Here is a 15,368-nt window from a genome sequence, read left to right as displayed (position 1 = left end):
CTGGCATTCGTGGCGTCAACTTTAGTTGTGTTTCAAGCCACTGCTACTTTAATGGTGATGTGCAGTGACAGGCCCCATGTAAAGGTTAATAGGTCCTGATCAGACCAGTCCAAATTAAAGTCTTCTTCCTAAACCCAGAATAACATGGTTCGGAATAAATCACGTTCAGACCCAGAGGATAATCCTAAAAACGTAGCGTACTCCGGAGTTATTTTACATCACCCAGATGTGGAAATATCGCAAACCATCCTGTGTGGGCAGTTCCTTTACCAATCACACTCAGATAGAATACTGAGCGTTAGGCTGGCTACTTACTACTTAAACTTTACCTCACTCAGCCGCTATGCCAATGCTTGTTGATATTAGCTTTAGCCACTTTGCAAAATATTCCCATTGCTGTACAGCACGGCTACAAAACATTGACAAAGCAAATAACTCTCATAGAAAAGAGCTATTGGATTTGTCAATGCTTGTTGCTGATGTCTGCTCCACTTGCAACAATAAATAATTGTTTTTCAAGGGTTACTTTCCTTTGGGGCCAGGGGTTGCAAGAACAGCCTCGACCCCTGGCAACCCGTAAATGACTTCTGAAGCCCTCTCTTGGCTCTCCGCTATTCCTTCCTCTGTCTAAGGGCCGGTCTCGCCCTTTATTTGCACCCCACCCTCCCTCTGTGACCCTGTACCTCTCCCCTATATAGCCCTATCCCTCGTCTCACTACCCCCTCTTCACGGCTTCCTGCCCTCTGATATTTATGGCTCAATGGAGAGTGCAGGTGCCAGAATGAGTGAGCGGACCTGGAAAGAATCAAGAGAGGAAGCTGAACCAAGCCAAGGGCTTGCCTCCAGTTCCCAGGCACCCCCACCCCTTTCACACCAGCCTCTCTAGTGCCGACCCCCTTTCAGAGACTTTATCTCACCTCTTCCCTTTCTACTTGTTCATAGGACAGGCTCCAGTCCTTCTTTTTGCCCCTTTCCTTGCCATTCACCTTTTTCCTTCTTTTTCCATATCTCCAAACTCTCCCTCCCTATCTTCCTCTATTTTCCCTTTCTCTCCTTTATCTTAAATTTTTTTCTCCATATAATGTCCAAGCCGTGCCTGCCGAATGACGGACGGCTGAGGGCTGTTGGTAGCAATTTTCCAAATTGTGCGCGCGGCGCCCATGGCACCTCATTACGGCACACCGGGGTGCTGCGGCGCACAGTTTGGGAACCACTAACCTAATGCCATTCGCCTGACTTCTTCAATCATCCAACCCGGACCATTACCCAAACCAACCGACAGGAATCTCTAGAATCGATTGGGAAGCCCTGCAGCCCCTTAAACACAAAATAAATAAATAAATAAACAAATAAAAAAAGCAAAAAGTTTCCCAGGATGAGGTCAGGACGAGTAAGGAAAGCTCCATCAAAACTCTCCAAAAAAGGTGCAAAGAAAATCGACCTCTGCGATCTTCTGGTAGAGCCTTCAATGGCATCCCCGCCTCACCAAACATCAGCAAACCTAAGGACAGCTTCTGATCCAGGGCCTGTACATGCCCACCCAACCGCCGATGAACAAACACCTGGCTCTAAAGAATAATCTAAACCAACAAAAATCAAGGCATCACTAAGGGACTACTTTAGGACCACAGTCCCAGCTATAGCACGGAAGAAAACTACAAGCACTGAGGACAAAAAACAGGTACCCCCCGCAGGTACTCACCTCGGTAGCCTCTGAGCTATTGCCACATCAAATTACGGTTCTGCCACTGATCCACAGGGTCGATGGAGGGCCCATCGACTTGAGGCAATCTAGCGCTTTATCAACAATAGAATCTCCCTGCAAAAGCGTCCTGGAAGCCCTGGATGTCAGTCAACCACAACAGGCTCCCCTCCAACCCTCAGCCCAACATACAACTCATCTAGAACAAGCTCCACCCAAGGTAACAACTCATAGCGACCTTGACCCGTCAACTTTTCAACCATTTTTAAATTTAAGCCAGTTTTCTCCATCTGTATTTTACTCCTCAGCCGATCCTAAATCTGACAAGCTACAAAAGAGTCTAAAAGCCTCATTATTACAGGCCGGGGCCTGTCTACAAGCTGTTTTTAGCATCCCAGTCCAACCAGAATCAGATCATTTTCTGGTCCAGGTGAATCAAAGGGAAGAAGCCGACCAACCGGTTATCCGAGAAGGGTCAAATAATAACATAATTAGCAATTCTCCGGTCCTATCGTTCTTTAATACTGAACCCAAAGAACCTGAAGGGCAGGACAGTTTTCCTTCGGCCAACCTTAATAACCTATAGTCCCAATTATTACAAACATTTCAAACAATGTCAGCTGCACGAACGTATCATTCAGACAAGATGGATATGCAGGTACACCTGCTAAACACACTCGCGGTGTACACTGCCAGGATCGACCATAAATTGGAGGCGCTCAACGCTCTTATCAAAAAAGCCCAAGCCCAAACTCAACTGGTGCAATCAGTGTGCTGCTGCTCCCCTATAATCGACTCCCTATCATCTCTGCCTCAATTCCTTTCAGCCGTCCTAACGAAAATAAAGAAACCCTCGCAGTCCGATCCCCCAGACCCCTCAATCCAGGCTCTAAGCCAGGCACAGGATCCACCTCGCCCGAAAGTACATACCAGTTCAACTTTCCCGAACCCCACAGAGACAGCAGTCGTTAAACTATTCTCCATCGAACCATCTAAAAACCATAATTTACACCGGTTGTCGAAAAGGGAAAAGAAAAGGCAACGAAAAAGCCGGAATAAACTGAAAATTGCACAACAACTTCTAATATGAGTAACTCCCCTAGGAGCGACGCAGCACCTCTAGGAAATGCCCTATCGGCATTACTTTCAAAAGGAGAACTGAAAAGCCTGCAACTATTATCGAACAAGTTGCCCCCACAGACGGAGCCTTCAAGCCGGACCAGTCAGCAGTCAGGGCTACCTCAAGTTCTGGGACATCCCCTCCAGCCATCAATACAAGATCAACCTGGTTCTAAGCAACCACCATCAATGCACCCAGCATTGGAAGCAGAGCAACAGAGTCCTGTAACTCTTCAAACGCCAGCTCAGGAAACTAGTTTCCCTCTTCTTACCGTCGAGGACAACAAATCACGTACACAGAGTATAGCTATAGAACCTGGTCGTAAGAATCATACAAACTCAGTAAGCTGTCGCAAGTTGGCATCCACAAATAAAAGTCAATTCTCAAATACCAACCATAAGGAATTGCCCCTTCTAGCATTCACTATATCTACATCATCAAGAAAGCCCTCCGAAGAAAAACCAAAGCAAAGACAGCCAGTAATGGCCATGAGCCCTGCGAGTCCCCAAGCAGCCCCCAAAATACCAAACTGCTGTTCATCCCAGAATTTACTTCGAGGGGCACTCACGACATCCTCAACCGAGGAAATATATTAGAACATTTCAAATCACTACCAGACCTAAACCACCAACAATCGAGAGACATAATCGCGATCGAATTTATTCCATCTACCAGATCTAATACGGGCGAAGCTACGCAAGTAACACTGGTAACACCGGCAACCTGGCATTTGGTCTTGACGAAAACTGACCAATTTAAAACCTGGAGCATAACAACAATAATACCAAGTGCCCCTTGTTACCCCTCAATACTGGAAAACAACCAGGCACGTACTTCTAGCTCCTCCTTAGCCCCCTATTCAGTACTGAGGTCCGTAAGAGGAGCTCGCCAACTGCAATCCCAGAGCCCGCAACCGACCAGCGAAACCTTGGTGGAGCAGATTGGTTATGTCTGCCGGGGGTTCTATCCAGAAACCAGACGGCTTGAACCACCATTAACCACAGTCTGACGATATGCTCCTGGAATATCAACAGATTTGTCCTGGAAAAACAATCTCCCGCCATCCTGGACTTTTTAAAAGAAAATGACATCCTCCTTTTACAGGAGACATGGGCAGGAGAAAGTATCCCAATAGTGGGCTTCCTGGAGTTTGACACCTGCCACCAGGCAGTCCAAGTTCGGCAGACCAAGTGGCGGTCTCTCGATCTATGTATCAACAAAATTATCCAAATTCTTCAAACAGATTAAATTTGAGTAGGATTGGCTCTCCGGAATAATTCTGGGAAGTTCGCTTACGGACCCTCAGCTGCTCATCCTTAACGCCTATATCTCCCCCTGCACTACCAAGAAAAAATCCAAAATGGACTGCCTGATTAACTCCATTTGCGACCTAATTAGCAAGTATGGCAGTACACCAAGTATCATTTCAGGTGACTTCAATACTAATCTCTACTGCAATCTTGCCAACGACACAGGTCCGGACCCCCCAAGAATCCCTCCACATTTTCTATCCCAGTCAATTCCTGTTGGGAACAAATCTTCAACATTGAGTGAATATGTGGTAATGCAGTTCAGCAGCTTAGGATATACCTTATTGAATGGGTGCTCCCCCACCAACATCCCGCCCGCATGGACCCGGTCAGATGGCAGATCCCTCTAGTTTTTGGACTTTACTCTAGGAAGTAGAGAAATACTGCCCTGGATCAAGAGCTATCAAATTGCTCCGCAAGGAGGTAGTCATCACCGGGCACAAATAATAACACTATCCACCGCCACTCCACACCATCAAGAACTGGCCCAAACCCACTCAGGCAGCCATACAGAGGACCTAAAGCGGATAAAGTGGTCAGATTCCACGGCCCTATCCCTGACGGAAAAAAGCAGAGCCCTATTACATCAATCTCTAGAGCTAAGTACTCATGTCGTTAGTGACTGGACCTCTCTTACGAATCTCCTTCTCAACGAACTTCCTATTAGGAGGGGCTCGAGAAACCAAATTTCTCAATTTCACATCTCAAAGGCCACAAGGAAATTAAGAACCGAGAGGAACCGAGCACTCCATCAATTAGGAAAGATCTCCAGCAATAAAATCTACTTTAATAACTACAAGCAAGCCCAAGCAGCTTTTAGAATCACCACACAAAAGGAAAAACTAGCGGCCTCGGATCAATTCTGGCTGAAGCTTATCCATGAAAGTAAAAATCCTAACCCAAAGCAATTCTGGTCTCTGGTAAATAGGAGCAAACAAAGTGCAAGTGGGTACAGCAGTGCAAACATTAGCGAAGCAGTCTGGAGTAAGTTTTTATCTCTTCACTTCGGAGATAACAAGGAAAACGTTGAAGATCAGACACACAAGGAATCAATGAAAAGCAACAATACCTCACCAGACCCTACGGTGTCGCCGGATGCCTTAAAAAACAAGATCTCAAGCTTCATAAGGAAAGCCAGAGCCGAAGGAGCCCCAGGCCCGAACGGCCTCCCTCAAGCCATGTTCAAATCCAATTTCAGCCTATGGTCAGAATACCTGACCCCTTTGTTTTTCTACTGCAGTCTAAATAACACGGTACCAGAATCTTGGCGAGGGGCAGTTATTCACCCAGTCTACAAAGATGGGAAGAGAAACGAGCCAAAAAATTACCAAATGGTTGCACTTCTCAACGTGGAGGCTAAGTAGTATGCAAATATACTATTGTAGGAGCTACAGGCTTGGGCCGAAACAACCGCGCACCTTAACCAGACGGGCTTTGTGGCCAACACTGGTACTACAACCAATTTGTTAACGTTAACCGTCTTGATGGATAAAGCGACAGCCCAACATATCCAGCTGCACTGCTGCTTTGTAGACTTCGAAGCGGCCTTCGATCGGGTGCCTAGGGGTCTGTTATGGCAGAAACTAAAATCGTGGGGCATACCCCAGCCTCTTCTTAAAGCAATAATTCAACTCCACACGGAAACGTGGATAAGAATCAAGCTGGGTGAAGGCTGCCACGTCTCCAGGAAGATCCGAACCAAAACTGGTGTCACACAAAAGTGGGTCTCCAGAGGCTACTGGATGAATTGCTACCCTACACGACAAGAAACCATCTAGAGCTTAACTTGTCAAAAATCAAAACTATCTCTTTTTGGAAGCAAAAAAGGTAAACAGAAAGGTGGTACTTCAACAAAACAAAGCTAGATTCAACCCCCAGTTATAAATACCAGGGCATCTTTCTGGATACAAGAGGTTCTTTTATCAAGCACAAAGAAGCATTAAAAACTCTGTCGTTCGAGGTAGCCGCTGCAAAATTGGCAAAACAGCTACTAGGTCCCAGCCTAACACCCATGCTGAAAGTAATGAAAGCCAAAGTAATCAACTCCCTGACATATGGACATGAGATCACCAAGGGCACAACCAGTATATTAATAAATAAGTTAACAACAAAAATCTTTAAAAGAGCCTTTCGGTTGCCAAAATCTGCCTCGCCAGCTCAAGTGAGACTCGAATTGGGACTCCAAGATCACCATGGAGTGGAGGCAGGTGCATTCGTTAAACTGTCATAGATTGCGACACGCCCAGGAGGGTTCCTTGGAGGCCCGACTCTGGCAGGAAATACAAAAAAATCAGACCACCCACAAGCATCGGCAACTCCTGGATCACAGCTTACAGTTACTAGGTGCAAAAGACCTCTGGGATATAAATCCCTCTCACCCGGTGTTGAAGTCCGCCATAAAAAAAACATTAGATTGTGGTCCTTTCACTCGGACAGGGCGATACTTTCAAAGAGGAGACACGCCTGGGCTATAATCACCAATTTTAAAGTGGGTGTTCAGCCGCCCTACCTGTCAAGCACATACGTACTTTATTGGAAACGCAAGTTTTTAGCCTTGAGGATGGGAGAATGGCCCTTTCTGAAGAACCTCCCGGAATGGCGCCGGCCGGGTAGTAGCATGGAATGCAGGTTGTGTGGCTACCATTCTGAAACAATGGAACATATCATCTGTGCATGTCCTGCACTGCTCACAGCCAGACGGTCACTGCTGCGAGGCCAATGTATTATGTTGGGAGTTCGATCTCACCGCCAAGCAATAATGGCCGCTCTCAACCCTGACAACACCAAGCTAAACATTAAGCTTTCGAAATTCGTCCATAAAGCATCAAAACTACTTGAAGCCACAATCCCATCCAAACCCTCAACCCCATAGCAGGGTGGCCGAGTTAATATACAAATCAGAGACTACAAGAAATCCAGAGAGATGTCCTTTATTAGAACATTATCAGATCTTAATGGCCCCCGAGTTTTAAGTCATTTTAAATCCATCGTTTTAAAACTCTTATCACAGTCATTTTTATTATTGAATTTTGTCATGTTTTAAATTGTAAATGGGTTTTTAAACCAATCAATAAAGAGTATTATTATTATCAATGCATTGTATAAAACCTTCTCTTGCCTCTGATCCAATTCACAACAATGTTATTTCATGTAGAAGAACAACCCAGGCCACCCAGAGGGTGTACATGACAAGTGACTGATGTCATATCTCACCAATAGCACTGCTCTCAGGTCTGAGGGAGGCATGAGTTTGTTTAAAATTTAGCTTCATTCAGAAGTCGCAAAAAAAGTGTTCCCGGATGGGGTTTTTGGCAATGCCACGAGAACTCTGGGTCAGTTTTTTGCACAGAGATAATGAAAAGCAAGAATCTATCCGCATATTTCTACACATTCCGAGCTAATGTCCCTTTTCTTTTTTAATTAAAAGAAAATTGACCTGTTTCTAATATCTGTTTGCAACAAATAACCAACAGGTTTTCAGTGTATTTAATTTTGCCCTAGAGCTTTTTTTATTCTTCATGTTTGCAGACCTGCTCGCTCTTTCATATGATTTTACGTGCACTGTGTGAAAGGTGATTGTGTGACTATTGTATTGGATAAAGTCCCCCTGGTGTATATGATAAGAATATTGCAAGTCACCTCAAAGTTTTTTAACCTTCTTAAGGATCTCTGCCTTCAGCCTCATTCCTCTATTTGGTTGTGGAAACTCTGAGGTGACTTGCAGTATCCTTACACTGTACAGCAGAGGGTATGTTATCCCTTATAAATTGTTGCTATTCACATGTATTGTGTTCTAACTGCACCAAAAGCAATGTAAGTCATTTCTGTAATTTAATATTTTCTTTACTATAATCTCTACTATAATTTTTGTCATTACCTGGTATTAGAAATGTTACTTGTATAATATAAGCATTTTGTTCTCTTATTTTCTAGAGAGCTTATTTAGCAGATTTATGCATTACATCCATACCTTCTAAAGCAATTCATTTACATTTGACTAATTTCTCTCTCTTTGGACCTTTAGGCAAAACATAAACATTTTAATTTTCTAGCAGAGTATCTATGTGCAACTTTTACTAACCTACGCCTGACATAATATACCAATACTGTCTGTATTGATGTGTAGTGTATGCACAGGTTATTCTTGACTCTGATGTACACTTTTAACAGTACCATTATTAATTAATAATCAAATTTCATTTTCATTTAGTGTTTTTTTCTTTTAATATATAAGCTCCAGTTTTTCTTGTTAAATGCTCATTTCCCCTCTGTGGTCCAAGACAGTTGCCTCAGATCCAGGCTTACTTCTTTTCTCAGGGCATCTTTTGTAAGCAAATCAAAATCTATGGAACTACAGAGAGGAAATGATTTAGAACACAACCATCCTAGATAGAGGTTGAATAAGCCATAAACTTAATGAAATAAAAGTATGGCCAATGTGTATTTCCATGTGCTTGATGTCCTACTACTATACAAGTCTACTCCTTTGACTTCAGTGGGTGTTTGTGTGATATATCTCACAAAAAGGTACTCGGATGGTGTATTGTGAAAAACGCAACCAAAGCTGGAGGGAGGGGAAGAAGCACTCCTGTGTTAAGACGAGAACCCTCACTCACCCTAGGGTGACATGCTTCATCATTGGGTCCACTCTTCACACTGGGACCGCAAGGTACCCAGTATGGGCTACATCTCCCCCGTAGGGGAGCAGCATGAGGCATTTTTATGTCATCCAATCGAGGGCTATGAGTGAGGGGCAGAGTGCAAAACAAAACATAGCTAAGTGTGAGTTGAAACTATCTCCTGGTGGGCGATAATAATCTTTATTGATACCCCAGTGAATAGGTTAAAATAAGCTAAGTGAAAATAGAGTTATGGATATTTCCCTATTAGAATCTGGTCAACATGTTTCTGCCTCCATAGACCAAAAGGGTCTTGGCATTCCTCATTACCATTCTCTGTCACTCTGCTCTAGTTGTGCAAAAAAAAAAAGTAATAATAAATGAATACCATTTTTTTTAATGGTATGGAGATTGTCAGTGGTACCAGCTTCTAGTCAGGTCCGCATGCAGTGAGGCTAGAGAAAACACATATCAACACACAGTATGCATCATAACAGTTCTCAATATTTTCAAAACACCAGTGTCCCTCACTAGCACTGCAAAAACGTCTAAATACATATCATTGTCTATAGCCTCACCAATTTGAAACTATTAGTCATACTCCACCTTCATAAGTCCCTTCATAGCAGGTGACTGGACTCTAAAGGTGTATAAAATTACAAAAACAATTGTCAGATGTTGCCACTCTTATCTGGTTATCTGAATTCATGTGCTACATTTTTTGTGTGATGGCAGCAAGATAGCAGAACATGGGTCACTTAGCCTTTGCTCCTAGTAGTAATCTGTTTACTTTGGCATATGGTGCTATGTCCACCTTCCACAGTAGGAATGTTTAAGTTTGTTTAACGATACTGCTTTTCTCAAGGAATAGTTCCAAGTTGGTCTTGAATTGTAAAATCAGGATGTTTAGGTATATAGTTTGATTTGAAAATATAACTATAATTGCATTTTGTACTTGTTGAATTTTTGTACATTGACTCTTGTACTTCACTTCGTGCTACCTGTCTATAGAGTTCACATAAAGTCAGACATTTTTGAGGTTGCCTACCAAAAAGCAGATGATGCTTGTGCTACAAGACTAGAAAGGCTCTGCCATTAACAAATCCTAGGTAAATCAGTGTAGTAGTAGCTCAATGCTCTTATCAGCGTGTAAATTCCTTTAAATCTAGAGGAAGCACTAACAGCGCTTGGACTGATACAACACGTAGTAGGTCCTACCCATGATAAGGGCCACACGCTGGATCTGGTGTGGTCGACTGACCTCACCACCAGGCCGGTAGTTAGCAGTCCATGTGTATGGTCTGACCACTATCTGATTAGGGGACAGAAGGTGGCACAAAAATATGGAGGGAGGAGGGAGGAGCTACGCTACGAATCAAGATGGCCGCGTAAGCTCCCGGCTCCGCCGACCTCCGCCAGCAGTTCGATTATCCTGCCTTTCATCCTGACCTTACACCTGATTTCCTTGTTTATGAAGGTCTACAGCTTCCAAGGGTGCAATCCCGAGATTTCTACCTTATCGGCTGACGAAGATACGCCGTGTTTCCTTTCTCGGCCTAACACCGTGTGGAAGCCGGGGCCTCGATTTCTAGACTACCCGAGTCAGAGTTGAACAACATCGGCCGTGAGACCTGGACTGAACCCGGTCTCCCCGAAGAGTGCCTGAATTGTTGACTTTTCCTGACTATCCTTTGCACGATCCACGCCCGGGACACGCCATCGTGCCACACCGACTGCTGTGGTGGGGGCCCGGTGCCCGGAGACCTTGCTGCCCCTTCGGGGTCGACGGGCTGGGGTCCTCTCTGACGGCAACGGTGTGCTCTGTACGACAAGGAGCGCCCATTATTTGTGATCAGATTTGCGTGGCCTGTGACTCCGGAGCAGCCGGCCTCCGGGGTTCGAGTCAGGCTCTGTCTCCTACTGAGAGGGGATGGAGCGGACGGAGGGCACGCCATCGCTATGGGCCGTTGTGGCCGCCATTGGGGCGCTCCATTCACACACAGTTGCCGTGTTCCGGACACTGATGGTGAAAGTGGACGGCATCCTGGAACCTGAGGACGACGCCTCGTTTGGTTTCCAGCTGGAGATGGTACCAGCGGTGCATCGCATCTCAGAGGTCGAGGTCCCTGTGCATGCCCCGGAATTCAGGAACCTTGACGGTCCCCTACCACCGGCTAGCCAGCCCGAGCTTCTCGCTAGCGTCTTTTGCCTGACCCTGCTGCCACCTAACACAACTAGAAACGGTCTTCCATGCGACTACGAGTTCTTTGTTGATGGTTTCGGATATTCGCTGTTTTTGGACACCTTTCCTAGTTCGAGCCGTGAACTTTTATCCTGTTTTCGATCCTCTTGTGCTGAAAAGAACTTTTGTGGACGCTTTGCCTTTTCCATCAAAATGGCGGCTCAAGTGGCAAAGACTCTTCTGACGGACCGTACTGGCCAGGGCTGAACTTTATCGCTGGGTTCCGATTTAATAGCTTTTCGTAATGCCGGGGTTGTACCTGTATTGTGATGGGAATTGGGTGGCTGTTGTTTATCCTCACTTGACTGGTTTGTATACTTGCTGAATATTGATTTTATCATGTTTCCGGGTGGTCGCTGTTGGCGGGGGGTATGGGAGATCGGGAGTGTGTTTGCTTTCCCCTCCTACGCTTTTTCTTTTCCCTTCCCTTAGGGTAGTTCTTGGGCGACAGGCACGCTGCTAGTGGGGTTAGGCCGTAGCCATTGCAGGGGTGCAGGGTGGGGGGTCAGGGGTGGGGGTTTTTATTTTGCCTTTTTTATGTTCTATGGGCCCTTTTCTTTTCCCTTTTCCTTTACCGAGAGTTGGGCTGTTTATTTTTCATGGATCCTTTATTGTCCGGGTGTCTTCGCTGACTTAATTATCCTGCAACATTGTGGACGAGGTCGTGCGGGTGGGATTGCTTTACTTGATTCACAGATTGCTTATTTCCTGTTTCCATTGTGTGTACCCGTGATGGGCCTTCTTCTCCCTACAGTGATTATTGTTTGTTCATTTCCCCCGCCTGGTCCTTATTCTGTATTTTATTGCGAAACACCTGATGTTTGTATTGCCTACTCTTGTCTTACTGTTAAATAAAAAAATATATATAAAAAAAAAAATATGGAGGGAAACCTAGGCCAGCATGGAAAATGGTGAGGCGATGGAACTCCATAAACGAAGAAGAGTTAGTGGGCAACTTACTAAACTCCGCCGCACTAACCACATGTGACGACAATATAGAGGTCACCTGTCAGAAGGTAGTGGACAAACTAAAATCTACCATTGAAGTAGTGGCACCGGCTAGAAAGGTGAAAGTGGTGGATAAAGGAGCAGAAGCGCCCTGGTTTAATGACTCGCTGAGGTTAAGAAAACAGGCCCTTCGGAAGGCTGAGAGAGCCTGGAGGAGGGACTATAATACGAAGGCACAGAGCCTATATCAGCAAGAGCTGGCCACGTATAAAAAGGCTATACTAGCACGAAAATCCGAGTTTTTTGAGACATGGATTGCAACAGCTCGAAACCCGCAGAAAGAAGTCTTCAGGGTGCTCTCGGAACTGAGGAAAAATAAGGAGCAGAGGCCTGACTTTTTGCAGGAAGACTGCCAAAGATTCCAGGACTTTTTCATCAATATGATTGAAGATCTCCTGTCAGAAATCTCTTGCTCTCCCGTTTTAGAATGCCCGCTACAAGTTTAGCCTCTTAGTCCTAAAGTTGATATTCCCCTGCATATCTTTCCCTTGATTACGAAGGAGATGCTAGCCAGCCTGGTAGGGAGGGTAAAATCAGGCTCCCATGTAGATCCTTGCCCCCCGAGGGTTTTTAAGCTGGCTATGCCAGGGATGGAAGAGGATGTTCTTAATCTTCTAAACAAGTCTTTGGAAACTGGACAAGTTCCAGTTATGCTTAAGGAGGCCCGGTTGATTCCGCTGCTTAAGAAGCCAGGGGCGGGCACAAAAAAGAATTTCAGGCCCATCTCCCAACTACCCTTCTTAGCAAAGGTTTTGGAACAGCATGTGCTGACATACCTCTCAAAGCATCTGGAGACCAATGATTTGCTAGAGCTAAATCAGGCTGGATTCCGGGTACATCACAGCACGGAGCTGGTGATGGTGTCCATCTTAGACGAACTGAGGTGCAGAGCTGATAAGAAGATCCCTGGGGCCCTGGTGCTAATCGATCTCTCCGCGGCTTTTGACACGGTGTGTCATCGTCAATTGCTGTCGCGTGTGAGAGACCTGGGCATCGGGGGGCCTGCACTAGGTTGGCTTACCTCTTTCTTGCAAGATAGATCGCAGAAGATGCAGCTGTCCGACCTAATTTCAACATCAGCGGCCATCACCTATGGAGTGCCGCAAGGCTCGGCTCTCTCACCGCTCCTTTTTAACATCTACCTGCAGCCTTTGATTTCAGCCCTTAATCAGATGGAATGTCAGATCTTTAATTATGCTGACGACACGCAGATCGTCATCCAAATAGAGGATTCTCCAGGAGCACAAACCAGGTTGCATAACATCTTAAGGTATACGGTTAATTGGATGTCCGCCAACTCCTTGAAGATTAATCCGGATAAAACCGAGGTGCTGCCTATAACCATCTCGGACAGCCCTTGGAATGACGGGTTTTGGCCCACGGAGTTGGGCAGGACGCCGGAACCAGCAACCGTGGTGAAAAGCCTGGGTATCCATATTGACAGCAATCTGTCTATGAAGAAACAGGTGTCTGTGGTGGTAGGTACATGTGTTGGTCTTCTGAGACAGCTTCGCAAGATCTCTCAATTGCTGTCGTTTTCTACTCTAAGAAGCGCAGTGTCAGCTATGATTTTGGGACGATTGGATTACGGCAATGCGCTGTATATAGGGTTGCCTCAGCGACAACTTGCGAGGCTTCAGATAGTAATGAACGATGCAGCGAGACTGATTTTTAAGAAGCCTAGGAAAACACATGCTTCATCTCTCCTGCGTCAGTTACATTGGCTCCCTGTTAGACAGAGGGCACTGTTTAAAGGATTGTGCATCACACACAAGGCACTCTACGGTAACGCGCCCAGGTATATTAAAACCAGACTATCTGGCTATATCCCTGGTAGGGTGCTGCGGTCCTCTGAAGCCACTCTCTTGGCTAATCCACGTTTCCGCCTGTCCACCTTGGGCGGGCGTGCTTTCTCCACTTTACTTCCTGTAGCTTGGAACAAACTACCAATCAATCTCCGTAAGGAGTCAAATCTACTGCTGTTCCGCCGTTTGTTAAAAACCATACTCTTTCGGGAAGCATGGGGTGTGCTGTAAGTCTGCTACTTGTTTTCTGTAGAGTTGGCTTCTTTTTGTACAAGCGCTTAGAGACCCTGGGGTGATAATGCGCTATATATAAATGTAAATGTAGTATACTTGTAAAGCGCACAGCTGCCCCAGCAACGGGGCGTCCCGGCGCTGTATAACTCTGGGGAACCCGTCCTGGCTTTCCCTGTGGGATGGTCCCTTGCTGGGAGTCCCCAAGGTGGAGCCAGGCATCCCCGGAATTGGTGGGGCCGTTGTGGAGATTAGGCAAGCTAATGCCCAGAGTTGCCGAGTGGAACCCCTGATTAGAGTAAGCACCGAAGCGAGAATTATCGAGTCCGCTGACCAAGGTCCACCACCCTGCCGCGTCGGGAATTGAACCCTGGTCCCGGGCTGACTTCTGCTCTCAGCCCTGCAGCCTCTAACCAGTGAGCCACACTACTCCAAATAAGTAAATAAATATTTTTGTATTTTAATAATGGACATAAATGTGATTAGTTTTAATAAGTTAGGAAACTGTTTTGAGATATGTGGAAACAAGCTCATCACAGCCCTTGTCCTGTTAACATTCCGGGCCTAATTGTTCCTTGAAGTCAAACTAAATAAATGTTCTCTTTGTTTTTAGGAGTTGGTGCCATTTATGTTCGCCGACGACCAAGAGTGCGTTTGGAGGCATTGCAGAGTGGTGGTGGTCAGGAACGAGGGCTAAGATCTGGTACAGTTCCCACTCCTTTGGCTGTCGGTCTTGGGGCAGCTTGTGAGGTGGCACAGCAGGAGATGGAGGTAAGCAGAACATACCTTTGTGGTGAACTCACCTTTTCGACTTTCACCATGCTCTCTTCGCTTTCTGGGTTTCGCAATAACAGGACTTCATAGTTACGTTTTCCATTTTCACTTTAGTTTTAAAAACAAGAGTTCAAAATTACTTGTGTTTACTAACTTAGAAAATGGGTTATGAAAGAAGGCAAGTTTTTGAAAATGCAAGTAAGCTATTTTTTTTTTTAAAAAAGCATGTAGATAAATACCTTTTTGCAATATACCGCAATTTAGTTCTAGACATTCAAATTAAATTTATTTTGCATTTGTTATTTCTGGCTTCGCTTCTGTGCTATTTCGTGTGGCACGTATCATGGGCTAATGATTCGCCATTCTTTGTCCATCTACATTTGATTCTTAACAATGGAAAAACTATGCTTATTGGATTAACCACAGAAAGCACATTGGCCCTAATTACGATGCTGGTCAGATGAGCGTACGTCTGACATAGTAGCAGCACCAGCCTGATTAGAAAATAAGCACTTTTAAAACATTCCTGCACTGTGAGCAGGCACCATGCAGTGCCT

The 15,368-nt window shown here is 45.3% G+C and overlaps 1 protein-coding gene across 2 annotated transcripts in view; it reads left to right on the top strand.

The window, feature by feature from the left end:
* NFS1 (NFS1 cysteine desulfurase) overlaps positions 1-15,368 on the top strand; it is a 658,188-nt gene that overhangs the window by 478,609 nt on the left and 164,211 nt on the right. For both annotated transcript variants that reach the window (XM_078652222.1, XM_078652223.1), the window contains exon 8: positions 14,651-14,808. In XM_078652222.1, coding sequence (XP_078508348.1) covers positions 14,651-14,808 — 158 coding nt within the window. The remainder of the gene's footprint in view (positions 1-14,650; positions 14,809-15,368) is intronic.

This window comes from Lissotriton helveticus, chromosome 7 (assembly GCF_964261635.1).
Source record: "Lissotriton helveticus chromosome 7, aLisHel1.1, whole genome shotgun sequence".
Lineage (NCBI taxonomy): Eukaryota > Metazoa > Chordata > Amphibia > Caudata > Salamandridae > Lissotriton > Lissotriton helveticus.
The sequence above is the reverse complement of the archived record's forward strand: the minus strand, read 5'-3'. Positions and strand labels throughout refer to the sequence as shown.